Source organism: Empidonax traillii, unplaced genomic scaffold, assembly GCF_003031625.1.
Source record: "Empidonax traillii isolate 1590-97213 ecotype Southwest subspecies unplaced genomic scaffold, ASM303162v1 scaffold30:size3273891, whole genome shotgun sequence".
NCBI classification, from domain to species: domain Eukaryota; kingdom Metazoa; phylum Chordata; class Aves; order Passeriformes; family Tyrannidae; genus Empidonax; species Empidonax traillii.
The window spans coordinates 741516-755076 of record NW_020955223.1 but is presented as its reverse complement, the minus strand read 5'-3'; the positions used below and the strand labels follow the sequence as shown (position 1 = coordinate 755076).

Here is a 13561-nt window from a genome sequence, read left to right as displayed (position 1 = left end):
GTTAGGAAAATATCAGATAAGAATTCCATGTAATTTCCAGCCCCTGAACAAGTGAACAACCTAAGATAAGTGTTTCCTCGGGCTTATATTTGATTTCTGTAGAAATCCATATGTGCTTAAAGGCCACCCACATCACAATAGTGCATACCTGTTGTTAGGCTGATATTTTGTATGAAAGCAAAGGTATAAATCATTTCTCACACAGGGAGCAAGCTGGATATTACAAGAAGCCTCTCTGCAGCTGGCTGTTGTGCACCACCCAGACCTACTCAGCCTACCAGCCACAATTGCTGTCACCTTACCTGAGAAATACCCGAGGGGATGGAAGCAGCCCTACTGTCATTTCAAGGGGAAGGAGAGAAAGATGGATGTGAGAGTCACTGTGCTCCTTATCCACTGCCTCTCTCCAGCCCTCACACACCATTTATGTACTGGATCTTGAGCACCTGCTGTGTCCACGTGCACATCTAATGGGGTGCAGAAAGAGCAGCTACTTCTCAGATTAAGCAAAGGTTGTTCTTAACACTGGGCTGAGCTACTTCTACCTTTGCTACCCACACCAGGGTCCACTAGGTCTCTGGAGACCCAAGGGCACACCTGAGGCTGGATTTGGGTCCAACCAGGTAGACTGGCTTGTGCTCACATTTTTGAACTCTATGTTGTCTTGGAGCAGTTTTTTTGTATCTGTACTGTGGACTTAGGAGCAGAATCTCCTAGGTTCTCTCCCCAGGGAAAGCAGATGCTTTGCTCCAGGCTGGAACATAGGAACAGGCTGACAGAGATGAAACAGAGAGAATGAAGGGGGCTGGAGTGAAACTGGAACCAAATTAATTTAACAGGACCTGCGATGATGTGTGTGTGTGTGCTAATCCCAGCTTTCCAATAGAGTAACTAATTAACATGCTTTCTGTACTTTGCTGATGTGACTGTATTGGTTTTGGAAAGCTTAAGCAGCTCTATCATCACTTTTATTTTGCAATGACAATGCTTTGTGGTGCACAGAAACTGGCTACATTCTAAGGCATGCTGGTTTAGTATGCCCTGTGGGCAGCTACAGTCTCCTCTTCCATCACTTGAAGAGAGAACCAAGCATTTTTTGAAAGACCTCTTTTCAATCTTTTCAAGTTGTTCAGATACTTTCACATTTTTAAAACCATAGAATCATAGAATATGCTGAGTTGGAAGGGACTCATCAGGATCATCAAGCCCTGTGCATGACACCTCGAGAATCACACCGTGTGCCTGAGAGTATTGCCCAAACGCTTCTTGAACTCAGAGAGGCTTGGTGCTGTGATCACTTTTATTTTAGTATATTAGAAGATTAGAAAAATTAATTTTATTTCTCACTATTCTTTTTTCTATTTTATATATTACTATGTAAAACTATTTATTAATTCAATTGTTTAGTAAATTAATTTTAATTAGTTTAATTTTAAACCTTTTATCATAAAAAATTTCCATGTGCTGAAGGAGCAGAGAGGGAAGGAAAAGTAAAAAGTAAGACTCCATCTTAGTAGGTTTGTTAACCTACTACAATTTTAATACAACATTCTGGGTTTGAAGAGCAAGACATATCCAAAAAATGACGGCTTCATCATTGACCCGTTACTCTTCTTTACAGAGAAATCTGCATTCACTCATCCAGGGCCCTGCTGTTAGCTAAAAAATAACATCCTACTCTTCACAACAAAGAGAAAATCAAGGCTGCCCATAAGTTTTTTAGGGAGAAGTGGAAGTGATATGGAAGCATGTCTCCTAGCTTCACATCTTACCTGAAGAGACCAATCCATACAGGTGACAACACGATGTTTTGACCAGTGCTCATCATAAAATTGTCGGTTGAAGGAAAGATTGGATCCTGCTTGAACATCTCTGTGTGAATTCAAACAAAGTGACAAATCTTGAAGCACCAGGGTTCAAAAGCTGTGAAAAGTAATGCAGAAGTTTCTGACTACTTCTCAGATCTCTGCCCAGCCTGGGGAAGTCTGCCACCTAGATTTAATTGCTCTCACTGACTGTCTTGCTGAAAATGAATCTGCACCAAGGAATAAATTTTACATCTGTTTCACAAAACAACATTTCTTAATTTCTCACTGCCTTTCTAACTCTTCTGGGTCACCCTAGGCCATCTCTGCCCCCTTTAACTTTCAGGACAAACCTGGTCCCAGCATTCAGCGATGGAGATGGCAGATGCTACAGAAAGGCTGAAGCACATTAGTGTTCCAACATTGTCACGCTGATGCATTTTGTCAGTCCACAGGGATGATGCTCTAGATTAACCTCCAGTAACTTCAGTGCAACATAGCTACTGATCTGCCATCAGGCTTCAACGGATATGTAGCTGCTGAAATCTAAATCCTTCCTTTCCTCCTAGCAAGCGTTAGTGCTTCTGCTTCCCTACCAGTTGCTGATTACAAAATCTGTCACTTCTTGTCTTAGCCGTGTAGATTGCAAACACTTTGGGAAATCATCATTTTCATCCCCACAAAGCATAGTACAATGGGATCCATTGCAGACCTGAGACAGTAGTAGAATATAAACAACACTAGTTTGAATTTGTAAAAGCATCATAAGCACACACATGTACACCACTGGAATGTATGCATTTGCATATACGTGTATATATACACACATTTATCTATTTCAGTTATTTGTTCAGAATTTGAAATTTCATCCCAAAAATGAATCAAAAAAATAAGCCAGCTAAATAAAATGTCAAATAAAAAACCCCTCTCACCCTGTTCAATAAAGCTGTTTTACAACATAATTTCAGATAACAAAGTAACCCAGACCTTCATGAAAAAAATTCAATCTTTTTCTAACTATAAAAATGTTAAATTTTGTTTAAAACTAAGTCTTCCTGTCTCCAGAATTATCTCTAGAAAGTTTATTTTAAAAAGGCAAAAAAACCCCGAAACTGACCCATCTTTTTCTTCTACATCTCTGCCACTGTAGTCAAAGAAGATGTCTGAATCTTCAGCCAAAGCTCGCTCAATTACACGTATTGTCCGATCAAAAAATATCAGGAACTCTTCTGAATGGAGAACTTGTTGTTTTTCTTCTTCTGTCAGTTCTCTAGGAGGAGCTTGGAAAATGAAAAGATGTAGTTAAGTGTATGACATTTCACCCCTTTCCCAATGAATCAACATCTTCAGTGGGTTTCTTTTGACATGAAAGCTTGCTGTAGCAATGTCAGAAGAAAAATCAAAGCTTTACTCTTAAAATCATGACTAAGAAGTTTTTAATACATCTAAACATACTCCTCTATATTCCCAGAATGTAGCATTTACATAGAAGAGATCCTATATCTTATATATTTATTATTCTGAAATGGAAAATACTTAAACCACCCAAATTAAATAAACTCGGTGTTCCTATTTCAGGAAATGGCCGTGACTGACGTTTAGGCAATACCTAACTGGAAAAAGCAGAACACTTATGTAACAGGGGACCTGTCAGTGAAGCAGAAGATAAAATAATCTTCTAAACTTATACTACAGTTCTTTGTGTTAAAAGGGCTCACATAACCTCTCCCTTCATGTCTTCCAATTTCTACTTGCTGCCACTGATAAATTCTGCCTTTGTGAAGCAATGAAGTAAATAACCAAAGATATTCTCTGAGGCAGCAAAAGTGAAAGCAACCAGCCAAATACCAGTTTCTTCAAGGCAGTGTTACTCCTTATAGAGGAATCCTAAGACGCAGAGCAACCAGTGTTACTGAGCCATGGGCAAAGCTGCCCTGGGAGGGGTAGGTGCTGTTTTAGGCACTGGTCAGGATAGTCTGACCCTTACAAGATGAAGTTACTTCTTTACACATACACAGAGATGCTAAACCTTTACTTCCAAACTACTATTTCTAGTGTGTTCTTTCATTTGAAAACTACTATACTTGTAGGATGCACCAATGCAATGTCTCCACCAGAGTAATGACCTATTGGTAGACTAGAACATAACATCAGGGAGAAAGAAATTGGGATGTTGCTATTGCTACAGTCCAAATTTATGTTCTCAATTACACTAACAGGGTCATATTGATATTGTGGCAATACTGCCTATCAATTACGCTTTTGCCCACGTGTGGTTTTAAATCATCATTTTCATTATATTTCAGAACTACTTGTATTTCAAAAAATGCTATTAGTATCTTCACAGATATACCAAAACAACCTTTCAACTAGCTTAAATTCTCAGCATGAAAAGATCTTTTGACATCACAAAAATTATGATAACATTGAATTTTGTTTCAAATTTATAAGGAGGAATACAAACAACATATCATAAACAGATTTATTGCAAAATTACAGAGACTCGTACTTAGAGTTTAACTGGTGATCAAAGGTCTCCTGTGTTTGGTTTTACACTACAGATTTGAGGTGCTTACTTGTGAAAACGATCTTGTGTCTCCCTAGGACATACTGGATTAAAACACCAGCAGCCAAAAAGTGGAATTCAGCAGCTCAGAGAACACCCACTATACATCAAAGTTTAACTCCCAGCCCTGTCATACATATCTCAATGCTTAATTAAACAATGAGTAAAACAGTTTAAAGCTGCACCCTTAAGTTATTTTCCAGTTGTGGTGCCATGCTACATAGCTTGTTTCTGGTTTTCCCGTGCTTCATCCTCGATTCATGTGCTCCAGTGCCCAAGTAGTGTGCCACCATCAGCCCCCGGGGCAAGAATGGGTGGAAAAGCACAACAGCAGGCAGGAGTAGTGAAGTGATGTGGTCATTATTACTGTAGTTCTCAGCACCCCCCGGTTTCAGTGTACCTGTTTTCAGAGTTGTTGTGGTTGGGAGAAGCTACTGTCACCACACTTAGGTTTGCCTCAAGTGGTCAAAGCGTTAGCTCTGAAAGACAAAATCTCTGCGCTACACCTGAGCTAAACAAAGAGGGTTGGAGAAATGCAGAAAATGGAGGAAAAATTTGGCCCTCAGGAGACAGAGCAGCTAAGAAGTTACAGACTTGGGCCTTTGATGATCTCCTGTGGCCTTGGCCCTGTGTCTCCTACCAGCAGGTTAATGGTCCCTGTGGAGCTTCACACACCCAGAGAATATCTGTGTCCCCCTACATGGTCCCCCTGAGTAGCAGAGCAACAATTACCAAGGCAGGAGCACAATTTCCTTCTAAGTGCTTTACACAGAAGCAAAGCATGTGAAAAAAAGAGAGCGACCAGCAAAAAGTACAGGTTGACCTATTGCAGCATCCACTGCTGAATAGTAATTGGGACTAAGGGAACTCATCTGGCAAAGAAACCTGTAATGAGGCAATATCCCATCATCACCCCTAAAGCATTGCTTTCTGAGAACCAAAGACAACAAACATGACAATGCAGTAAAATGGTGTAAAAAGGGGGGAAATAACTGCAAAGGCAACTGGAAAACTCATTTTAAACTGCTCCAAATGGTAAAAATTATTTGTTAAATCAAATCCTCTCTACAGCTTGGAAATATAAATTTATTACTCAGCCATTTGCAGACTATAACTGCAAAGAAAACACAAAAATCAATAGAAAGGGAAAAGACAAAAAATAAACAGCTTGAGAGCTGTGGAGTGCTCACAAGAAGTGGAGACACACAATTGTAGTTCTACCTCAGAAAAATCTCCCTAGCAGTTAGCACCAATCTGTGGGAGGCCAGCAGTCTATTAAACCATCAGGAACACCTTGGCTAAAGTTTGTAGGGCATAAATCAGCTTACCTCATTCATCTGACTGACACACCAGATGCCCCATGGCAATATTAAGCTTCATATTTTAACCTTATTTTCTTCTTTCATTCGGCTGCCTCTGAAGTTTTATTTGAGGCAATCTCTTCTTACAAGAATGTTAACATCATTACTTTTTCCAGAGTAAAACACTGCTGTAACTACTGTAAATACATGAAGTTTAAGCAAAAAATACAAAACAGACAAGTTTTCAAATATGAAGGTTTTCTAACCATTTATCTTTCAGAGCCATTTCCATTTTCTCCTTGTTCCTTCTCCCTGTCCATTACCTTGAATAAAATAAAAAGAATCTATGTAATTTTCTGTAATTTTTCTTCCGATCTGTGAGCTTACAGTGACTTTGATCTCAGCTTTCAAGAGACACAGGCTCTCTTCAAGGAAAATTCTGAGAAACATAAGTAGCTGATCAAAGTATTTTTTTGTTTTGTTTTGTCACAGAGACCTATGTGATATGACAATATCTCCAGAAATTCCCCATAAGAATACAGCATTTGTCTTCAAATATCTGCTCTCCCTGGCACAAAACCCAAACCAACCGCATCTAACCTTCTGCGTCTAACAAAGCCCAGCGCAATGTGAAGTTTACCAATGCTAAAAGTTACGTGCTTATTGCCTGGAGTGCAATGAGAGCTCCTGCAGGGGAAGACCCACACTTTGCTCTTGCTTCTACACCACAGTTTCCTAATGAAGTGTTGTGCCTGTGCTCTGATCCTATCTGGAGGAGCCGAACCCGTCTGTGGCCCCTCACAGCTCACAACAGGAGGACCCACGGTGCAGCCACCAAGCCCTATCTAACAGGAGCACTGGGCACCCTGTCTGTCCACGAACCCATGAAGACATTGATGGGACCATGTGTGCACGAGTAGAGTGCTGTGTAGGTGGCTCTGTGGTTACGAGGCCAACAACATCTATCAAAGAAGCCCGGTGTTCATGTTAATGTATAATACTGTACAAAATCAAATGGATTTTGCATTTAAAATTATATCACTGTGCATTTATGTATGCACAGAGGACGCCACAAGGGAAAAAAAGGTGAGGTGTATCTGTTATGAAAGATATCATACACTTGTGTTTGAACAGAATGGTCTTGAATATGTAGCAATAATTGAACATGATGTGAAAACAACCAATTTATTCAAGACTTATTTATGAAAAATAGGAACATTTTATTATTTTGCATGATTTAACATGATCCTCAGAAATAACATGTTTCACTTCAGGTCCTTTGTCCATAAATTTCTCTACACAAAACAGAAAAAAAATTATATTAAAATATTTTCTCAAGTTTTTAGGAACTAAGATAAAATTACTGCAGACTTATCCTTCAGAAGCTTATTTGTAGTAAATGTATCATAAACAGTTGGGATCACGGTGAAGAATCAAATTCACCAATATTAAAATACCAGGATTTGAGTCTTCTTCCAACACAGTAAAAAAAGTCATATTTCAATAATTGTAATAGACTATAAAAAAGATTCTCCTGGAATCTCAGCAATTCTAAAAACCTGTCAAGAGAATTGAAGTCCATTAAAGAAAAAAAAAGGGGAGGGGGACAAAGAAGAAAAATACCAAAAGGAGTAAGTGAACAAAATAAAGGACAAACTAATAAGAACAGTAAAGCACGAAGCAGCCTTGTTATGAACCCAGAGATAACAAGAGACAGCCGAAGGAGATTAATAATACCCCTTTAAGAACCGTATTATTTCTTTCAGCATCTATTTTAATCCACGTAAACTTTAGACGTGCTGATGAATGAGGATGGCCAAAAGGTACAAGGTGAGAACCACAATGTGAGAAGAGGTTCCCAGCAGCAGTCCTTGCCTGCTGAGAGCTTGTGATCTCTTGTGTTTCTTGTGCTTTGCACTTTCATGTTAGGCTTGATAAATTCCATAACTGGTTTTGTGCCATATCAAGGTTTGATATATGCCATATCTTGGTTGTGTTGGCAAGCCCCCACATGGCATAACTGCTGAACATATAAAGGAAGATGTCAACCTGAACATATAAAGGAAGATGTCAAGCTGCACTTAGGGATTTTTTGATTCTGGAGATTCAGAGCCTTAAATCTCGATCTGTGACAGGCAGGGCTGTTCCCACTGACTGTGCTTCTCCAGGAGTCATGCTGAGCACCATCCCTGAGCATGCCTGACTTGGGCTGCAAGGACAGGTTGGAACATCTGAGCTTGCTCAGTGTCAGTTGATGGCAGTGAAATCATGGCATCACTGGCTATTAAAAACCTCATCATAACCTGTCCTTCTCTCCTGATGCTGATGCCTGAGCTGTCGAGACCTAAAGCATCTCCACCATTATGGCCTGCTATGTGGACACCCAAGCCCCATGTGTAAAATCAGGGCAAGAGCAGGGCACAGCAAGTCTTTGGAGCTGCAAATCCCAGCCTTCCCATCACAGCCTTTCATGCAAGTTTCTGTGGATATACCCATGCCTTCAGATAAATGCAGGTTGAGGCCCACTTTCAAGACCCAACCCGTCCCATTGGTCATGTGGTTTCTACTGACACAAAGAGATGCCTTAGGTGGAGCTCCAGAGCTCTGGGGTGTTAGAAAGCCCCATCCCACTTGATGCCACAGTTTGGCACCAGTCTCTTGTTTATGCGGTCAGGAGAGGCTGGGAACAGGCAGAGCCCATCCCAGTTCACCATCAGGTATCTCACAATCGATTCTTTCAAAAACAGTGGGGAGAACATGCACCTGAGACACAGGTGACACCAGGTAGCCCCATGGAAGAAACACAAGGTGGCCCCAAGGCTTCATATGCTTCAAGAGGTCAGCCAGTCAGTTCTTCATTTCCCACTCCACTTTGGGGGGCTCAAGCTGTTCTTCTGTCCTTTGCACCTCCTTGGCAAGGAAGTTCTGCAAGAGGTGCCAGACAGGCTGCCCCAATGCAGGTGCACTGTCTGCCTTATGGTGATGCTGAGGCATGTCCAGAACAAGGGTCAGACCCAGCAAACACCTATGACAGCTAAATAATCCCATAAAACTCCACAGAGCAACTGTTGAGGTGGGGGAGGGAAGGTGAAGAAATTAAGCATACTATAAATATCTGTAGAATTAAATTGGCCTACCTATAAACCACAGAGAAAAAAAAAATCACATTTCCTCTTAAAATACCATTATAAAAATAGAGGACCCCTGATCTGTTGGCTAGGAGAGAGGGAGACTGAACAGACTAGATTCAAACTCTATTTTTTGTCTTAACCTATTTTTGAGGTTTTATTCATGAAAAAATTGTCTGCCTTTCTCTTCCTGCATTTCTCTCTCCCATGGATTTTTTCTTACACTTCTATAACTCAAAAAAAGCCACGCTGATTTTTTTTAATCTGTTAAAAAATGTGCTCCCTGAGCTGAAACCAAATTTCAGCCCAGAGCAAATTTTTACGGCTGGGTTATAAATCCCTGAAAAACAGGATTCATAATGGAAGTGCTGACACAGCCTTAACTACTATATAGCAGTGTGAATGGCGCCACTATAATATCTATTAGAGATTCTTTAAAAAGTTTGCAAAATATTGTCTTGCCTTGCAGAGAAAAAGAAGCCAGAGTACTTAATGCCAACATAAACATGCTTTTAACCCATTATGTGCTAATTTGCAGAAAAGCTATTAATTCTGAGTAGGCACACAGAGTGCAGCACCGACAGGAAATGTTCTTCTAAACTCCTGTTTGACTTGTAACATGGTTTTAATCACTTCCATGAAACACAAACGATGGCTTCAAACTCTGAATGTTGCTCAGAACATGAGAAGGGTCATTACAACAGAGAGGAAAATGGGATTTTGTAGGCAAAAGGGCTAAAGCCAACAGGGAGAGAACGACACAGAACACTAAAAAAATGAGACTCCATTCCGTGTCAGTTTGGGGATGGCAGCTTCATTTGATTCACAGCATTTAATGCCTATCATCAGCACGCCACTATTTTATCCATCACAACACATACTGCAGGTCAAGTTCACTTTCTATCAGGTAATGAGCATGTTTTCTTCTTCCTTGAACCCAGTCAAATGTTAGCACCTCACAAAGCTGGTTCTGCTAAAACAAGCTGTGCCTTATTTTTACAGCCTGCAGTTTGTGTGTCTGAGACGAGTGCTAAACCAGCCCAGCTGATCTTCCGCTCCTGTGGGGGTCTGCTAGGCAGGGAAGGGGAGCACTGCCCCCTGACTAAAACACAGCAAAGAAATGAAAGATTTTGGCAGTGGCAGTTGGTCAGCAAAGTACACAAGAGGTTAATTTGGAAGCCCACAAAAAAAGTAAAATAAATCAGTTCAGGATTGTATTTTGATTTTTTTCTTCTTCTTTTCATGCAGGAGTTTGTGCTTTCTCCCCACGTATAAGTGTTAGTGCTACTTTTCTGTAGGAATAAATGGGTGTGGTATCAGCTGTAAGTTGAATACTGGAGGGATATTCAACAACTCAGGACAGTGATAGCAGTTTTTAGGGCTTTATGTTGTCACCAGTAAAAGAGACGCTTTGTTAGTCCAGTGACTGCTAGAGGCTGTATGTGAGCTGACCTCCCAGTTCTGGAAGGAAGTGTAATTTTAATGAAAAAGTAAGTTTTTCTATGTTGCCATGTTTCTTGCTCATGTCCTCTGTTCTGCCTTTGCAGACTTGTCTGGCTCCTGTTCCTGCTGTCACCACTGCTCCCACTGCTCCCCTCTGCCCATGGCAGCAGTGGCTGGGGCCAGTGGGAGAAGTAGAAGGATGAGGAGCAGGAGGAATGAGTCTCTCCCTCCATATTTCTACAAGGACCTAATGAGCCATGAACATCACAGGATTTATGGCATGAGTGATTTCTATGATGCTCTTAAGAGGAAAGAAAGATCAATTTATAATCAAAACAGTGCTGCTGATACTGCAACTCACTTCAGCGTGTGAGGATAGCAAATGTGGGCACTGTATACTCTACTCAGGTTTTTTTGGACACTGATGAAAGCATACCAGTCTCTCCTGGATGAGAAAGAAGCATCCACTGTTGTATTTACACAGTTAAAGATTTCATGGGCTTCTCTGTAAAATGACTACATATTTTTCTCCTAATGAGATTATGTTGTGAAAAACAAAACCAAGGTTACAGAATCATCCTGATAATGATAACCATAGCAAGAAGTGGCATAGGTCCTACCTGAAGAAGTAAGTTACATTTCAAGAGGCTAAACAGCATGTTGAATAGTCCTGGCAAACAGAGGTAAGAAATGCTGGAGAAGAAACCCATTTCCTTTCACCCCAGAGCTGCTGCTGTTTCAGCTCTTTTCCTCACTCCACACAGGAGTGAGCATCGATGGTTGAAGGCATTGACACATTAAAATAGACAATACTCTAGTAAATTCCTAAATTTCACATCCTTCCTCTAATTTGAAAGCTAGGACAGGTCCAAGAGAAGGGAAAGAGACACCCTGCATACCTACCATGACCAGTGCTGACATGCATGACTTTGTCAAGTGTTTCTTGTCTTCACCAGAATCAAGAGGTAACCTGAATTTTTGTCTCTTGTAACCCTGGAGAGTGTCTCAGGACACAGGAATGGACAGAAGGCCTGGACCTGCCTGGCTTCAGGTGTTTTTTTTAAGTTCCCTTGAAGCAGTTTCCACAAAAAGTTTTTGTTTTGACAGTCTGTATTTTTCCAATGAAATGGTTTTCTCCTGGAAGGTTCCTGACTACCAAGAGGTTTAAGTTTGTCACTCCCAAGCAGTTAGTTGTGCTCTAAGTATCTCTGAAGACCAACCAACTTTATAGAGCTGCTGGAATGCCTGGCATTTGCTTTTTAAATCTTTCATGTGAGCAGGGTATTTGATCCAGAGGAGAAATTAGCACCAGTCCTGGGATCCAAGAATCTCTACTTTGTTCCCAAATTATAAGGACATGTAGCTTCTTTTAAACAGCTGAAGTCTTGTGCCTTTCACAAGCTTCTCAGGCCTATCAGTGGGGTCACTGGGATACAATTTTCTGCTTTATGCCACTCATTTGGTTTTGAATCAATAAAATTAGTGACTATTTCAATTTCAGTATTCTCAGTAATAGAAACTACCTATAAGAGTAACTACTGGCAGGACCCAGTCCTTTAAACATCTAGCAATATCCTTTTCATTTTTTAAAGTACCTTCTTTCACTTCCTGCTTCTGATCTTGATTTTCCATCTCCAAGTCATCCTGTGCTTTTGGTTCCACCATCTCTTCATCATCTTCATCCTCTAAAAAAAAAAAAAAGAAAAAAAGATTTGTGAGATTCTCCTCCTTAAGGGGCCTGGAAATTGTATGTCTTCTTTATAATTATAAAATATATATTATAATAAACCCAGGTAAAGCAAAGTGCACAATACATGGAACATCTACATTTATGCTCAGAGTGACACTTTCAGGCATTTGTCCCCAGAGTGCAAGATACTCTGCTAGCACAGGGCACCTGCCACTTCTGCTCCCTGTAGCAACTTCCCATCTCAGATGTCAGCTGAATATCTCCCTGACCTCAGAGATGACTTCTTGGATGGCATGGGGACAGATACAATCATGTTTCAGCCTGGCAGCTATTTCACGGTTGGGACACCTGCTATCCAGACACCTAATTTCCAATTCAATTCTCACAAGATTAATTTGTCTTTTGACCTACAGGGAGAGGTTAAACAGAAATCTGACCTCAGGTCAGATGCCACTAGCAAGGAAACAAGCATGGTACAGTTCTGAAAAGTTATCACCATCAGCTGGGGAACACAGCAACCAAAGTGGCATTTGGAGCTTAAGAACCATTCTTGCATTAATACGAATTTAATGAACACTAAAATTTGACACATGTCAGTTACTACTGCCAGATGTTTTAATGACCTTTCCTGACCTATGCAAATGCCTCTCTCCCTTCCCCTCTCTCCCCACACTCACATGTTCTCATTTTATTCAGGAGGGCAAATCATTCATTCCTTGATGTTTGCCTAAAATTAGAAGGGTTCTGATTGTCCAGACCAAAACATAAGCAGAGCTGGAAAGATACTGATGCACCAAAATGGCTTAAAATTTTCTTAGTTCTCGTTACTTGTTCCCAGCTATATCAGCGTGATCCATTCTCCTGTGCCCAGAGCTGGCACACAACCTTCTCACACTCTTGAGAGGGTAGAGACACCCAGCTTTCTAGATTCAGTGAGCTAGGAGGACTGAAAATAGAGCTGGTCCTAAAAGTATTTGACAATTAGGATGAGTAAATCTGTGGGCTATGGAGAAATTATTTTGGAGTGATTTTGGATCTTGACATACCACCAAGGCATAGCAAGCACAGTGCCCTGTGCTGGTCCATGGCATGAGAGAATACATGTTGTCCTGGCCCTGGGGTATTCAGCTGTCAGGAAAAACACTGCAGTTCCTCCAGGGCTTTCTGAGCAACCTGGCTGTAACCACACAGTTCTTTGTGACATGGTGCTTCTCCAGGCACACTCACTGCTCTAACCTGCCATGTTAACACAGCCTGGAAGTGAACAGGGGGAAACAGGTCATACTTCTCCAACTACTTAGCTACTGGCACCTTCTCCTGCAAAGACTGGCTGCAGTCATTCCTGGTTTCTTGAGGAGATGGTGGTGCTAACAGATTGCATTCAGCCAACAGGAACATGCATTTGCATTTTGTTTTCAACAAAGTAATAGGCACCATGCTATTCCCACCATGTTGCCTACCCAAGACCTTCTTCCCCAGAAACCCACAGGGGACATGTAAGCTGGTATCTTGGCTAGAGAGCAAGGCTTAGCCACATACTGTAAGGAAATGTCTCATCATGGACAGATATTCTTTTCCCTCTTGGAAAAATGAGGAAATCTTGGCATAAGATCTGCCATTGCTCCCCC

General features: G+C 40.9%; 1 protein-coding gene across 4 annotated transcripts in view; it reads right to left on the bottom strand.

Annotated features, from left to right (window-relative positions):
- DYNC1I1 (dynein cytoplasmic 1 intermediate chain 1) overlaps nt 1-13561 on the bottom strand; it is a 183360-nt gene that overhangs the window by 68515 nt on the left and 101284 nt on the right. For all 4 annotated transcript variants that reach the window (XM_027910809.1, XM_027910815.1, XM_027910821.1 and 1 more), the window contains exons 7-9: nt 11839-11928; nt 2923-3085; nt 1773-1872 (exon numbers count right to left, since the gene is read on the bottom strand). In XM_027910809.1, coding sequence (XP_027766610.1) covers nt 1773-1872; nt 2923-3085; nt 11839-11928 — 353 coding nt within the window. The remainder of the gene's footprint in view (nt 1-1772; nt 1873-2922; nt 3086-11838; nt 11929-13561) is intronic.